The 15,711-nt window shown below is 43.5% G+C and overlaps 1 protein-coding gene across 3 annotated transcripts in view; it reads left to right on the forward strand.

Moving 5' to 3' along the window:
• BTBD8 (BTB domain containing 8) overlaps positions 1–15,711 on the forward strand; it is a 2,362,893-nt gene that overhangs the window by 1,726,831 nt on the left and 620,351 nt on the right. For all 3 annotated transcript variants that reach the window (XM_069641787.1, XM_069641786.1, XM_069641785.1), the window contains exon 14: positions 13,764–14,448. In XM_069641787.1, coding sequence (XP_069497888.1) covers positions 13,764–14,448 — 685 coding nt within the window. The remainder of the gene's footprint in view (positions 1–13,763; positions 14,449–15,711) is intronic.

Genomic DNA, 15,711 nt, shown 5'->3' on the forward strand with positions numbered 1-15,711 from the left:
CCTCAGACATCGCAGGTCTTTGCGGGTCCGCCCGCCATTTTGAAATGCACAGCGGCGGATCCGCGGGGCTCTCCGATCTCGGCCCAAGTCCCCAGGGGACACTAACCTCCCATTTACGTCGCAGCAGCAGCCCATGACTTTTAGCTGATGCCACAGGCATTTGCCTCGAAAGAGGTCAGCCGAAACCGTGCTAAATCATGCAACGCCACAGGCTTCCCACGGAGGCCATCAAAGAGCGACCGCATCGCTGGTGCTCCAGGTCACGCTCCCCATCTTTATCAACTTTTAATTGTACATCTGATGGCCTGACCATCTTGAGAAGAATAAATCACTGCACAAATGAGAATTGGCAACCAGAGTCTGTATGTGCGCCATTTGAATATATCAGAATTCTGTGCAGAGAATCATAAATCAAGATCTCCATTTAATTTCTCTCAACCCCTATTTTTTCGTCATTCTCCGTTACTACTACTTGCCCTACTATTGACCCTTCCACAACAGCCATCCCCATCCTACACTTCTAGGTCTACATTCCTTCTCCCCTCTTTCTTGTTATGTCTTCCATTTCTAAAAGAAAATGTAAGCTCGACTTCCTAGTGCCCTACGCTGCTGAGGTCATAGCCTCCCTCCTTGTTCAACCTCCAATCTATGCAGGTAGTTTATGACCATGATGATGACTTTGCCCCTTGATCTTCTGACATGGGTCATAATTGCCCATAGAGGGTAAAGATTTTTTTTATAAACAGCAATTGGACCTAAACTCTCTTGTGCTAGACCAGTTTCCACTTGCAGTAACCGATTGCCATTTTGCCTTGACTTTAATGAATTCTCCAACGTGTTGATTTTATAATAATTTCATCCCATTTATTTCCAATCGAAGCCAAAATCAAAGCTTCAACCTTTTTTTCATATTTTTTCAGCCTCATTCGTTATCCCCATCTCGCCATTGTTTGTGGCCGAAAGCTGGCTTGCTGATGCCTCAGACTTTGTCCAAGCTGTCCCTGTGGGGCGTTTAATATTAGTAGTGCACCACACCTATGCTACTTGCGGCAGGATCATTAAGTTTCCAGCTCACCTCTCAATGACCCCAATTTCTGTATTCCTATATTCATTCCTCCTATCCATAGCTTTCAGATTGTTACATCTGGTTGTGGAATGTGGGATTGCTAAGGGGACCTAGTGACTGTCCAAATGGGGAAGCTCTCCTGGCTCGACATCTGTACAACTTGTTGGGCACTGTCCCTTAAAAAGAGCTAGAGTTGTGGTAACTTTCAGCCCCTCACATGGGCCCAAAAGCAGATATAGATAACCTCCTGATTAATACATAAATGCCATACATTGTGCCTGAGCAGGAGAGGTCTCCCGCTCACCCGTTTTACCTGGCAGACATGTAGAGAGAGAGGGGTGCTGGTATTGTGGAGGGAACGTAGGAGGACCCTGCACCAGCTGGAAGGCTTTATGCAAGCTTTCCTATGTGTGTTCAGATGCTGACAAAACACAAATCCAAGATGGTAGCTCTATATTTAATACTGTGGGCCTTTGCCGCAGTGCACACCAAATTAATTTCAACTGCAAATTCTGTAATCCCAATATGTACAAGCCAATCTGTAGGGCTCCCTCTGGAAAGCACACAGTTTAAACAATTTCACAAGTCATAACCAAAAAACTGGCCCATTCCAACTATAATAGGTGGCTGGTTTAGAGGAGTGTGGAGGAGAGCGAAGGAGTAGAAATAGTTGGAGCCAAGTGGCAGGAGAGAGGCAATCAGAAGGAGGGTGGTGGAGGGTTAAGGTTATCAGTAGGGGAAGTTGAAGGAACTGACCATCTGAAGAGGTGGGATAGGGGAGGTACATCAGGCCTCGTATAAGACCAAAAAGAGAGGAGTAGCAATCATTATGGCCAATAATCTGGCCTTTAGGACGGAGGCAACAATCAGGGATCCGGAAGGTCGATATCTGTTTATCAGAGGTGAGCTGCAAGGGACCTCCCCCCCCCCCTCGCGTTGGGAGTGATCTACGGTCCAAAGGAGGGTCACATTCCCTTTTGGGAGAAAACTAGGGATAGGTTGAGATTGTTTGTGGGTGGCATCCTTATAGTGGGAGGAGACTTTAACATGTTCCTGGACCTGCTAGAGATTGGAAATGAATGACGGCACAGAAAGCCCCACCCCCCATTAGATAAAACCACATACCAGAACTTCCATAAGATCATTTCAGAGCTGGGCTTAGTAGATACAATGCCCAGCACATCCCCGGAGGACACCCCCTTTCATGTACTACTCGAAAGTCCATGATCCATTCTTGAGGATCGACTACATTTTAGTGTAGAGCTCCCTATCCGGTTATTTAAAAGAACCCCAGGTAGACCCGGTCCTGTGGTCGAACCATGATCTGGTGTGAATCACGTTGATAGGGGATTGGGGATTCCGGCGGAGGGAGAGATGGAAATGTAACAACACCATCTTGAAGGATAGGGAAATAGCCCAAAACGTACTTGACCGTACACTAGATTACTTTGAACTTAGTGACAACGGAGAGGTGGAACTCAACACCCTATGGGACATGTTCAAAGCAACAATTCAGGCACCCTAATAAGAATAGGGTCACAAAAAAAGAGGGAAAGGGAAAGCCAGGAAGAGGCCCTGCAGGAAAACATTTATAAAATTCAACCGGGGCGGACGCCCGGTATCTCCATCTCTCCGGACCAAGCATTAGCTTTAGAAAACTATAAGACGCAGTTTAAAGATTTACTGCTGTGCAAAACCAAAAGGAACCTGCTGTTCCTCAAGCAAAAATGCTACCCCCTTTGGAGGGGGGGAAGACACACAGAGAATCTGTCCACATGGCCCTCCCTGATGACTTCAGTCTGGGGCCCAGACATAGTATTGGGAGACAGGGGCTTTCGCAACACTCTAATATGGTCGGAAAGAGGGCTAGAGAGGGTGGGATAGCTGTTCCAAGAGGAAGAATTCTTAGACTATGGGGCTGTGTCAGATGTTCTGGGAGACGCTAAGATTACCATATTTGTGTACCTGAGACTGAAAGGAATCCTGACCGACCATAAGTGGGGAGAGAAATTGAGGCAGCTGCTCACTCCTTTTGAGAAAACACTAGACGCTAGCACATAAAAGGAAAGGGATGGTGTCCAAACTCTACAAGGTAATTAATATAAGCGATAAGAAGAGAAGGCAGGGCTTTAAACAGTATGGGAATTAGCTAGCTGGTGAGGAACTCAGAGGAGGCATGGGGGAAGATATATGAAATAGCATTCCATGGAAACCTCTTCACGGCTCCAAGGGTGGCACAGAGACCCCCTCAAGATCTCGCAAATGTTTGCGGGGTCACCCCATTGTTTCCAAGGGGGTGTCGCCGGGTCGGCTCAAGAGAAGATATGTGGTGTCACTGCCCACGAATCCAAACTTACTTGAGGGATCTACTTGGGTGGATGTCTGAAATCACGGGTGAGACTCTCCCCCTCGATCCCCTACAAATGTTATTGGGGCCCCCACCGAGAGACTCAGATACCTATAGGTATCCCAGAAAGTGGGAAACCATGCTCAAGGCGGGTAGGGTGGCGGTGGCCCAGAAATGGAAGAGTGTAGCAGTCCCAAACAAGAATGATTGGTTGAAGAAACGTAGAGATATGTACCTAATGGACAAGCTGACGGCAATGGTGAACGATGGAAGGAGCTTATTAAGGTTGGACTGGGACATGGCCATACAAAAATGGGGATGGGACGTGCATTATAGGGTGTGGGATCCCTGACCACTACAGCAAGGGCAGGAGAAGACGAGAAAGGGGAAGGGAAAAGGAAGGGAGGGGGCCACGAAAGAGGATATGATCAGTATGATTGGAACGCAGTGGGCAACCATCGCTTGATGAGCTCACCGAAAAAGGAGCACACCCCACAGGGGGGAGTAAGCCAGGCAAGAATTTGAGGGCTGGGAGAACAAGCTACGTCCTCTGTGATCAATTTAAGAAAGAGAAACACTTGGCTCAATGAAGGGACATGCAAGGAACCGCTAATGTTTGTTTGATAGCGGAGGGAGGGGGTTGGGGGAAGAGGTATGTTTACATTGAGAACTTGTACGGATAAAATGCGACATGTAAAACTGGTTTTCTCTAATAAAAATGTTAAGTTTAAGAAAAGAAAGAAAAGGTGCATGGTGAAACAGAAGGTACAAAATATTTTCATGATATGATAGAAGGATTAGGATAGACGAGTGATATCAGCTTAGATGACGGGGACAGAGGTATGTTTTGAGGCTCTTTCCAAAAGTGGTGATGGAGGGTGCAGTGCGAATGTGAAGAGGCCGGTTGTTCCGTGCCCAGAGGATAAATGCTTGTTTTTGAATCCATGTTAGTTTGCTGAGTGGAATGTGTTTGAGTTGCTGGTTTACTTGTCTGGCTTTTGTGTGGGTGATGGTCTTATGAGGCCCGACTAGGCCGAAACACGTGTCTGGGTTTGCTGTTGGTACTCTTGTTCAAAGTAGTATTGCCTAGCATTTCGGCACTGGACTGCTCAAGTGGGCGGGACAAAGACTGATATGCAAATGGATATTCCTCCTTTGTGAAAGGTCCACTGAGCTAAAATGTGGCTGCAGCCTCTCGAGTGGGCACCTTCCCATAGAACAGGTCATTAAGCTGTGTTTGTTCTCGCAGAGGGGCACCCGTACCTCTTTTTCGGTGATGGGTTTGAGTTTGTCGTGAAGATAAGCTGAGTTTTGTGGTGGATGGCTTTGAAAACAATGCAGTGTACTTTGAAGACAATTAAATGACATACAGGGAGCCAGTGGAGCTGGTGTGATGTGTGAATGTTAGGGTAGCTGGAGGAGGAAGAGTCTGGCTGCTGCGTTTTGCATGACTTGCAGGGGGACAAGGGTGCTGCTGTGGTGTCCCATGAGAAGAGAATTGCTGTTTTCCAGCTTGGAGAGAATTAGTGCTTGGACTACAGTGCAGAAGTCATTAAGGAGGAAGGCTGTGTCTGATAATATGTAGCAGAAGGAGTTGTAGATTACATGTTGTGTTGACAGCAGCTATGTGGTGTGTGAGGGGAAGGTTGTATCAATGGTGACGCGAAGGGATTTGACCGGTATCGAAATTGATGTGTGTGGGTTGTCCGTGGCGGGTTCTTTGATCCAGGGGGTGATTTGTGTTTGTGTATGGAGGAGCCAGATAAAGTAGGATCCAGCTTAATGAAGTTGGTGGCCATCCATCTGGTGATAGTGGAGAGACAGCTTTTGAGGATGTGGCTCTGCGAGGTAGATGAGATTTAGAAGTATATTTCTGTGTTGTCTGCATATTGGTGGAAATGGGCATTGTGTTTGCTAAGCGTCTGTCCCAAGTGATTCAAGATATAGGGGGGAAACATGGTGTAGTCTTGCGGCACCCTGTACGTGTCTGGGGTGGGGTCAGATCAAAAAAGGGGCTTGTGTAAGGAAGTATGTGAACAAGGTCCCTGAGGATTTCATCCTGTGGGATAGGATGTTGAGTAGAATGGTTAGTTGATGATGTCAAAGGCTGCATAGAGGTCGAGCAGTATGAGTAGTGCTGTGTGTCCTTTTTCTGGGATGTGGTAGATGAAGTGTTGGTCTCAGTTCAGTGTCCAGGTCGATGGCCAGATTAGAAGGGGTTGTGTGGGTTTTTGTGGTGATTTTGTTGCAGTTGGGTAGTGATGAACTGTTCCATGATTCTGGAGTGGTGTGGCAGATTAGTGATGGGGTACTTTTTAAGGAGTACGGGGTCGAGAGAGGGATTTTTGAGTGCAGAGGGGAATGTACCATGTGAGAGATGGGAGCTGATGTTGTCTCTGGACCCTTGTCTCTGCACTGTCTCCTGTTGGAAGAGGCTTGACAGCTTCTGGAGAAAGGTGCAATAAAACATGTGCTGCGCTCAAAATGAAGCAGGGGTTGTATTCCATTTCATTCCTTGTTCCCAGAATAGATTGGGATTATGTCCCATCTTGGATTTAAGGCTCTCGAATCTGTACCTGGGCAAGTACAAATTCAAGATGGCGACTCTGACCAAATGCCTTCAAGCCCTCGATCTTCAGAACTGGTTGGTGCCTGTGGATCTTAAGAATGCCTACTTCCATGTGCCAGTTAATCTCAAGCACAGGAATTATTTGAGGTGTGTGGTGGGTTCTTCCCACTACCAATTCAAGGTCCTGCCATTGTGCCTGGCTTCGGCACACATGGGATTCACCATGATGTTGGCGGTGGTTGTGCTTTCCTCAGGAGGGAAAACATACATGGCTTCCCTACCTGGAGCTTGTTTCCTAGGCCAGGCATCAGCACATCTATACAGTACGTGCAGCCTGTTGAACAGCTTGGACTTCTTCATGAACTTCAGGAAGCCTCAAGTTCCGCGATCCCTGTCCCTCTGATTTATCGTTGATGTCTTGGATCTTCACCTGGGCTTTCCCACCTGAGGATAGTGGAGAACATCTCCAAGGTGATTCATGACTTCCATTATTCCAACTTCTTCCCTTTACCTTCCTGCACCTGGTGATTCTTATGGCTTCCTGCATTCTTGTGGTGCCAGAGGCTCGGTTGTGCATGAGGTCACTTGAGTGGATTCTCTGTTGGGTGTGGTCTCAATTTCAGGGGATTATGTCTGAGCTTTTACAGGTCTCGAGCAGAGTTTCTCAAGACCTTACATGGCGGCCCCTGTGAGATAATCTGTTGAAGGGACATTGCTTCGGGCACTCTGGCCCCAACTGATGTTGGTGAAGTATGCTCAGTGGCCTGACACAATTTCTATTTATGCCCTCAGTTGGCATAAAGTCTCGACTTGGTACCATAAGAGGGATCTGAACTCTTTCACTTGTCCTAAAGCCTCGGTGTTCGATTTTCTGCTTTCTTTGTCACTGACGAGCCTGTAGATTGGCACTGTAAATGGGTACCTGACTGCTATCTCGGTTTTTGGAAGGACCCCCGAGCAAGGCTTTCTTTCCAATTCCCACTGTTACACAGCTTTTGTGGGGATTGTGCAATCAGTTTTCCCTTGTGTTCACTTTCCTTATGGGCACTCTATTTGAACCCTTTTATTCATGTTCTTTAAGGTTGCTCACCCTTAAGGCGATTTTCATGGTAGACATTACTTTAGCAACATGTGTGATTGAGTTCTCCTCCTTATATGTTCAACCTGCGTATCTGGTTTTCTCCAAAGAAAATGTGACCTTAAAAGTCCAGTCGTCCTTCCTTCTGAAGGTGGTCTTGGACTTCGATATTGCTTAAAAGATCAATTTTCTTGAGTTTTCTTCTTCCGCCTCACACTTCAAAGGCAGAGGAGTGATTCTATTTTCTGTATTCAATACAGGGTCTCAGCTACTATGTCTCTCGGACGAGTGACGTCAGGAAAGATGACCAGCTCTTCGTGGGTTATACTGGTGCCATGCTGGTAGGGCTGGGACTACAGGGTTCGAAATTGAGGGGAGCTGGGAGCTATTTAGCTCCTACTTCTAGCATAGTAGAGCCTGTTTAGCTTGAAACTAACAGCTACCAGTAGCTACCATTCGCTCCTAGGGCCAACTGGTGCCTTCCAAACATGTAAATGGGACTTTAACTTTGAGTATTTGGGAATGTTACTAAAGAAGAATTAGAACACTTCCAGTGCTCTTCTCTTACGCTGATGATATGTTAATTTTGTTGTCCAATCCAGGAGCATGTGGCGCTGTGGTGAGAGACATGTTTGAGGAGGTCGGTAAACTGTCGGGCCACAAAGTTAATTGGGAAAAAACTGAGATTTTTCCGTTGTCTGGAACATGTGATAATGGAATTAGGGACATCTGGAATTGTGGTTGGTCGCCTAGGGGCGTCACTTATTTGGGGATTTATCTGGTTGGTGATTTGAACAAAATAATACAATGTAATCTGGATAAAGTGTTAGCTAAGATGACCTTAATTATTAGGCAATGGGAAAGATTGAACTTAACCCTATGGGCTAAAATAAATGCCATTAAGATGGTTCTGTTGCCCAAAGTATTGTATATTATTCAATCCATTCCTTTGTTGATTTATAAAAAAAATTATTGAAGATTGAGAAGCTCTTTCAGACCTTTTTGTGGGGAGTTGGGAAAAGACCTTGTGTTCCGGAATTCATACTGATGCAGAAAGTGGAAGAAGGTGGTTTTGGCTACCCAGATCTGATAAAATACTATAGGTCCTTTTTACTTAAGAGTTCCTATTACTTTAGAGCGGAGACTGTTAATGAGCCGTTCTGGTTGCAAATGGAAAGAGGGATGTGTGCGCCGTTTCATTTGGATAATCTCTACTGTATGGAAAAATTATCAAACAAGAAACTGGTTTTGAAACCAATTATGGTTACTCGACAGGTTTTGGGCTCTTGGTTTGGTGAGAATGGACAAACTTATGGTTTCAGTACAGATGCCTCTATATGGCATAATGAAGCTTTAAAGATTGATAATAGATGTCTTAATTGGAAAAGTTGGGTTTCAAGAGGGATTTTGAAACTGGGGGATGTTTTGGATGGGACTCGGATGTTGAGTTTTGAGGAGTTAGTAGATAGATTTAATTTGAGTCTAAGAGAAATGACTAGATGTTTGAGTTTGGCAACTGGGATTAATCAGAGGATCGCTATGGCGGGGGGCTCACTTGGGAAGAAGCCTGAGGTTAGTAAATTACTGGATGGTCAAGAGTATGGTGCACGAACTTACATGAATTTCATGCCCATGAATGCAAAACATTTGTTGGCATGGGATGGGTTGAGAGTTACTTGGTCGAAGGATGTCAGTAGGGTCGTCTCTGATACTGATTGGAGTGATATTTTAAAAGTGGGTGTGAATTTAGGGAAAGATATGAACTTGCGTCTGATTCGGCAGAAGATTGTTGGAAGATTGTTTTTGACTCCTGTGAAAATGTTTAAGTTACAATTGAGTTTAGATGACTTGTGTTGGAGCTGTAGTGCGGATAGAGGTACTCTTTTACATCTACTGTGGGGATGCCCAAGGGTACTGTCATTTTGGAGTGAGGTGATAGAATTGATTTCATTTTTGGGATAAGTTTAATCAGATCTGCAGCTAATATAATCTTGCTCTCACATGTTGAAAGGGGTGTTCAGGTTAGAAAGCATAACTTTTGGATTGATAGAGCACTGATGATTGCGATTAGATTGATTCTCAGGATCTGGAAAACTAGGAAGAAACCCAGCGTTGAGGATTGGTTGATGGATTTGAGGGTTTTATCTAGGTATGATAAGGTTTCGTTGAAAAATAGAGGCAAGAAAGATGAATATTTGTTGCTGTGGGGATCGTTTGATGCCCTCTATGATTGACTTTGTATTCTGTGGATAATTAGAGGGTAGGATAAGGGGGTGTTTTTTTTTTTTGTTTTTTTTTCCTCTTTGTGATGTTTGGTTTTGTCTTTGTGGTATTTTATGTGTATTAGGTATAATATTTAGCGGGGTTCATTTAGATACGTTTTGCATGGTTGATTTTATTATTGGATTTGGTTTAAATGGTTTGCTCATGACTTTCATTTGAAAATGAATACTGCAATGTTAGTTTGATCCTATGTAAAACTGCTGTATTGTAAACCTAATAAACAGAAGTTAAAAAAAAAAGAACACTTCTAATATACCTTTGAACACAATGGTTCTTACAAAATGGACAAGAAGTTAAAGGGGCATCTGTTGTAGCTCCTGCGAACGGGGTGATGCCCAACACCCAGCAGCTGGTTTTATCTCCTGCTCATAGACTCTCAATTACGAATCCTGCACTACCCATGCTCCCCCGAGATGTGTCCTGCAGCACAATTCATGAAAGCACTGCAAATTCGACCACATCACCCCGACCCTCATTGAACTGCATTGGCTCCGGCTACTAGCCTGTATCATTTTCTAATCCTGCTGCATCATATACAGGGCTTTTAGCTTAAAGTTCCCAAGCTACTTGACTGAGAAGCTCAGCATCTCTGAAGGCCGATCATCCACCAGAAGTAAAGACATGTGCAGACTTGACCTCTGCTGGTGCAGGAAGGAAAAGAACAGAAAACAAGCCTTCACTGTCTTTGCCTGAAGACTCTGGAGCCTCGTCCCATTAACATCCCAAACACTTGTGTACGAGCGCGATAGAAATAAAATATCAATATCAAGGACTCGCCTCCTCGCTTTTACAGTTCCGGAAGGAGCTCAAGTCTCCCCTCTTCAAGGAATGGCTCGTCTCTAACACATAAGTCGATGCACCATCCACTCTGCACATTACCTGAGACTGGGTGATCTGATCCCCACTGTTTTCGCCCTGGTAACTTGTAGATCCATTGTGCACTATTGTCCTCCCTCCCCTGTTGTTAGATCCCCACTTCCTTGTTTCTATGCTCCTTACCTTAATCTTCCCCCTATGATTGTAAAGTGCTCCGTTGCTTCCCAAAGCTAGGTCTGAGTAAATGCTCTAATAATAAAATAAACTGACCCTGTCAAGGTGAATCCTTCTCTGCATTTGGTAATGCTATGATCTGGTTGAGATGGATGTACCTCATGATCTCCAGTCTCATTCGACCAGAGGCCTCTCTGCCATCTCGACCCTGAAGAGAGGGGTCCCTTTTTTGGCCATTTGCCAAGTGACTACCTAAACTTCACTGCACACGTTAGTTAAACATTACTGTTTGGATTCCCTTTCTTGGCAGGACGCTCACTTCCGTAGAGCGGTCCTCCAGAATTTTTCTAGTTTAGGTGGTGTCCTTTTGCTCTCACGTACTGTTACGAGTCTATCATAGATGAGGAATCTGTGGGTGGAAGAATTCAATAGAAGATCAAATTACTTACCTCTCTGTAAGGCCCTTTCTGATGGATGTTCCCTCCACAGATTCCTCGTCGCCCTTCCAAGCACCCCCCCTTTGGCAGATAGCTAGTACATCTCATATGTTTTGTGGTCCATCTGCGTAGAGTTCTAAGGGAAAAGGTCGAACTGAGGTCAGATATCCACTGGTGGTGGAAAGGTTTCCAAATATTAGCTGCACTTGAGATCATATCCTAAATGAGGAATATGTGGGAGGAACACCCATCAGAGAGAACCTTACTGAGAGGCAAGTCATTTGTCTGACGCAGTCATCTGGATAATGGACAGACTGGAAAATCTAGCAATTATGTGTTATCAATATATATGAATCTAGAACAGTGGTGAAGGCCATTTACATGATTGCTTATATGAACATGGAGCGAGCCGCTGCTTCTATCCCAAAACAGACTGGAAAAGCCTATTATGATGATACCGTTAAAAAATGGAAACCTAAAAATCTGAAAAGGATTTAGCTATTACTTGAAAACAACATATTTACTTTTTCAATGGGGGGGGTTTACTTCATCGAGAAGGGTGTGTGATGGAGTCTATTTCTGTTAAAGGATGAGGTGGGTTTAGGGGCTGTGATGTTTCTTGGCTGGCTGCAGAGTTGTTTGGGGAATATTTTGATAAGCATCCTGCCATCTTTCCCCCAAGTTCTGATGCATAGCAGAAAAACAATACATTTCCCCTATGGTGCACTGTGTTGCTGTGATGTGAATGTTCAAAAATACCTATAATCAAAAATAAGCAATTTTAATATCATAGGAAGAAAGTGGACACATATGTAGTTGTAAAATTTGAAGTCTGTTTGAGTAGTGGCAGAGGATCAAATTAACTCTTTGAACAAAAATATAGGAGTGATTAAAATGACTCTCCTACCGAAATTGTTGCATCTCTTTAATGTGTTACAGCTACCAATCCCTCATCATATGGTGTTTGGAATATATAAAGCCTTTAACACCTTTTTGTGGGGGAAGGGAATAAAGCAAAGATCTGTTTAACGTTATATAGGACCATGTTGGAATAGAAGTCTTGGATTTCCTATGATCAGACAATATCATAGAGCGTACTCACTGCATAAAGGGAGAAGGGGCTGCTATCAAGTTGACCTGCCTGCTTTGTTAAAGTTGTGTGTTCTCTGTGAATCATTAACAAGCTTCTAGTTGGAGGGTGTATACATGGCTATATGCAAGTGGCCCGTAGCCCAAGGCCAGAGCAAAATAATCTGTTACAAAGGTTTAGCCATATTCCATGCTCTCCTTGCCTCCCTATTGCTCTGAACAATGGGGAGTTGAGGAGAGCATGGAGTATTGCTAAACCTTTGTAACAGTTTATTTTACCCACTACATACACTTCATTATTGTGGAACTGCTGATTCAAAAATGAGCCTGAACTGGGTGAAAATAGAAAAAGCATGTATTTATCTGTTTCTGTTAAGCTGTTCATTATACATTCATAATACATTTAAGGTATCTACTACAGTACCACCAAATAAGCATGTGATAAAAGAATGGAAGGATAACAACATATTTAACGGAGGTCAATGTCTTGTGTCAAGAGAATCTCGTCTTTTGAAGAACCCAGCATTAATGATTGACAGCCATATGATTTCATGGAAACATTGACAGAGGATGGGCTTGGTGTTCAGGATCAAGTCCTGGAAGGGAACAAATTGCAAGACATTGGATTCCTCAAATGTAAATACAAACTATGTGCTACAGAGGCCAAGCAATATAGACCTCTCTAAAACCTGTTTTATGTCCTTTTATAACATTAAACATGTTTGTTTATTTATATAGCGCACCGAACCCTCAGGTATCTCGGCGCATTATAGCTTTGCATATACAGTTACAAGAGCAGAGAAAAAACATATACAGGAAATTATTTACAAGTGCATTAGGGATATGTGTAGGAGCTCAGAGGGCAATGTTGAATTCGAAAGTGATAGGCATGCAACGAGTAGTGCGGCTAGGCACAGTCAAGGTACTAATGTGAGGACAAAATGCTGATGAGCCGCAATCAGGAATCGTGCGTCTGAAGTGCAACTCGCTGGATAAGCTATAGCATGATATGATATGATTGGCTATTTATAATGCGCTTAATACCCAGAGGTTTCCAAGCGCAGACTTAACCTGTGTTGCTCCGTATCGTCTTGCTTCCAAGGCAAGCACGTTGCCCCTGAGCTATCCTCCTGAGACTGCATACTGGACAGTGTTGAGAAATAACCACATTTAGATGAGTACAGTCGTTTGAAGTTAAACATTGTGCAGGCTAGATTAAGTAGTGTAAAATCATTAGCCGTTACAAAGTTTGCTTATGCAGTAATAGACCTGGTACAGTTGAATCAGGGTATGTGCTTACTGCAGCAGTGCGATCAATTGTAGGAGGCACAACTTAATGGCGATGTCCTGTATCCTTGTCTTCCATTTGACGCTCACCATATTGCGAAATTCCTCGTAAACCCAAGCTTATAAACATATTGTTCACTCACCTTAGCATGTTCCTGAAATGAGAGCCACACCCTTACACATTTCTGAAAACTTCCATTCACCGACTAAACTTTTTTTTTTATAAAAAAGGAGTATATAGAACGCTCAAAGTGACAAAAAATAAATCTTGAGATTGTGGAAATATACAGCAAGGCCTTCACACAAAGATTAGTTAAATAGTTTGAGCACACTACCTGCAAGAGATACAAATCTCATGAAGGAACGATAGATTAGATTAATCTGTTTAATATTTGGGGTGGTTCCAATGATTTGTATAGAACATGTTGCCAGATCCTTCCATGCGTTTCTTTTTCTTCTCTACTTCCCTTCCCCTTTGTGTTGTTGTATATATGTTCTGCACCTGATTTATTTCATATTCAACTATAATAACAACCATATAACATGTTTTTAAAAACAAACTGTAAAAACACATTTGTCCTGAGTGCCTGCTGCTAAACGTCTTCTCTTCTTGACAGCAAAACAGATGTACTAAATCGTACAATCTAAAGCAAAGCAGCAAGAAAGTGGAAAGCAAAGGATCCAGTTGGAATTGTTCCTCCCTTGAAAACATGAAATCTGATGGTTTGGGGGCCTCTGGACATACAGCAAGTGCCAATAGAAGTGCTCCCATTAAGGTTTCCAAACATGACGACATAAAGGGCAATGATGGCAAAAAAGCATTGTCCAGAACTACTAAAGACCACAAATCCCTTGAAAAAAACATGACTTCAAAGCCAAAAACGGTTTTGAAACCCAAAACTGAAAATGCAAACGGCAAGACAGAAGCTTCACACACTAAACAAGATTCTGAAATGCCATTGGCTGCGAGCGGACCGAGAAATGGGGCATGTGTCAAAGGACTCAAACATCCGGATGGTAAACCTGTAGGAGCAAGACCAAAAACAGTCTCATCCAGCTCCCATTTGCAGGTGAAAGCTACAACTGGGAAGAAACCTGCATTGCCATTGAGCACTGCTAGAACTTCCAAAAAGTCAGAGCTTTCAAACCAAGAGCCCCTTCTTTCAAGTGCGTTTTTAGAGCAGCATACGGAAGGTGTATCGGGAAACGAGCAAAAGGTTTCTACTGCTAAAAGACAAAGTTATTCACCAATTTCTCGGAATGTGACAAAAGTCAACACAGATTGTTCTGAAGATGTTGCAGGTAGGTTTTACCTCTTTAATATAGCAACCAGTGAACTTAATTGCAGAAGTGGAATTTGATGTCTGTTCACAAAGTGTCTTCTTTCCCAATTGCGGGTTTGAATATAGCAGATGTTTCAGGCACTGTTCTAAAGCAATGTACAATACAGTGATCTGTGTCCTTTGAAGAAAGTAACACAAACATTTCAGTTTCAGAGAGTTAATTTAGCAATAAAGCAGCCTCCATGAAGGGATACTCTACCTTTGTGCAGAGTGTTTGGCAGTTCAAGGTGTTGGTTCCTTCTAAAGACCCTAGGCAATGAATCATGGCTTTGGTGAAAATATACATCAACTTTGGATTTTACATTTACACACTGTAGTGCACCCACAATCGTTCATGCTGATCATCTCATGCTGATAATACATCTGCAGTACATGCGGTTACCCATGCATTCTCTATTTCCCCAATTAAGGGAAACTTCATTGAGTATTGCTATTGCTCATTTGCAAACCTCAGTTTAGTTAGTGTTTCAACACTGCAAATTGTTTCCCCTTCTGGCACTACTACGTTTTTATCCCTCTATATGTGTTGTACTATATGTTACTGGTATTTGTATAGTGCACAATTGCCTTCATTAGGCTTTGCAACCTTCTGTCTGCGCCTTGCTGTATCTTCCTTGGTTGCCACCACATCATAGAGTAAATGCATGGTTGTCTGGTTGTGGGACTTAGAATCTGTTGGAGACTCATGTTGTACATGATAGCCCACAATGTTTCAAGGACTGGAAGGTAACTCCAGACTAGGTTGCTGCAATGTTTGTGTGCCAAATATTCTGAATGAGGGAGTTTGTTGTAGAGACACAGGAAAATGCACGCCTCTTCAGCCTAGGAGCATGGTTGCCAGGATGCTACAGTATTCCTTATAGCTGTGTATGTTCAAATGTGTCCGTCTGTGATTTGGAATGGATGGCACCTATTACAGTTTTGTTTATACCACTGCCAGTTCTCAAAACATGTGATCCCATATAAATACTGTTTTACTATAACAAATGATAATACTGGAGGTAAGGGGGGGGTGCTCCTGTTGTGTTCATGTGTTTTAATGATATTGGTGGGTTTGGAGTCTTGTTTGGGCTTAAAATCTGCATGTGTTGTTTGGTGTGCAGTCTTAAACTCAGGCACCACTTCCACTTGAAGAAGCTTGCAGTATAGTTGCTCCTGTGGTTCACTTAGCAACTTTCACAGTTTCAGTCACACAACTTAGATCCAGGGACGCACATACAGC

The sequence above is a fragment of the Ambystoma mexicanum genome, chromosome 1q, assembly GCF_040938575.1.
Source record: "Ambystoma mexicanum isolate Mex_15411 chromosome 1q, UKY_AmexF1_1, whole genome shotgun sequence".
NCBI classification, from domain to species: Eukaryota; Metazoa; Chordata; class Amphibia; order Caudata; family Ambystomatidae; genus Ambystoma; species Ambystoma mexicanum.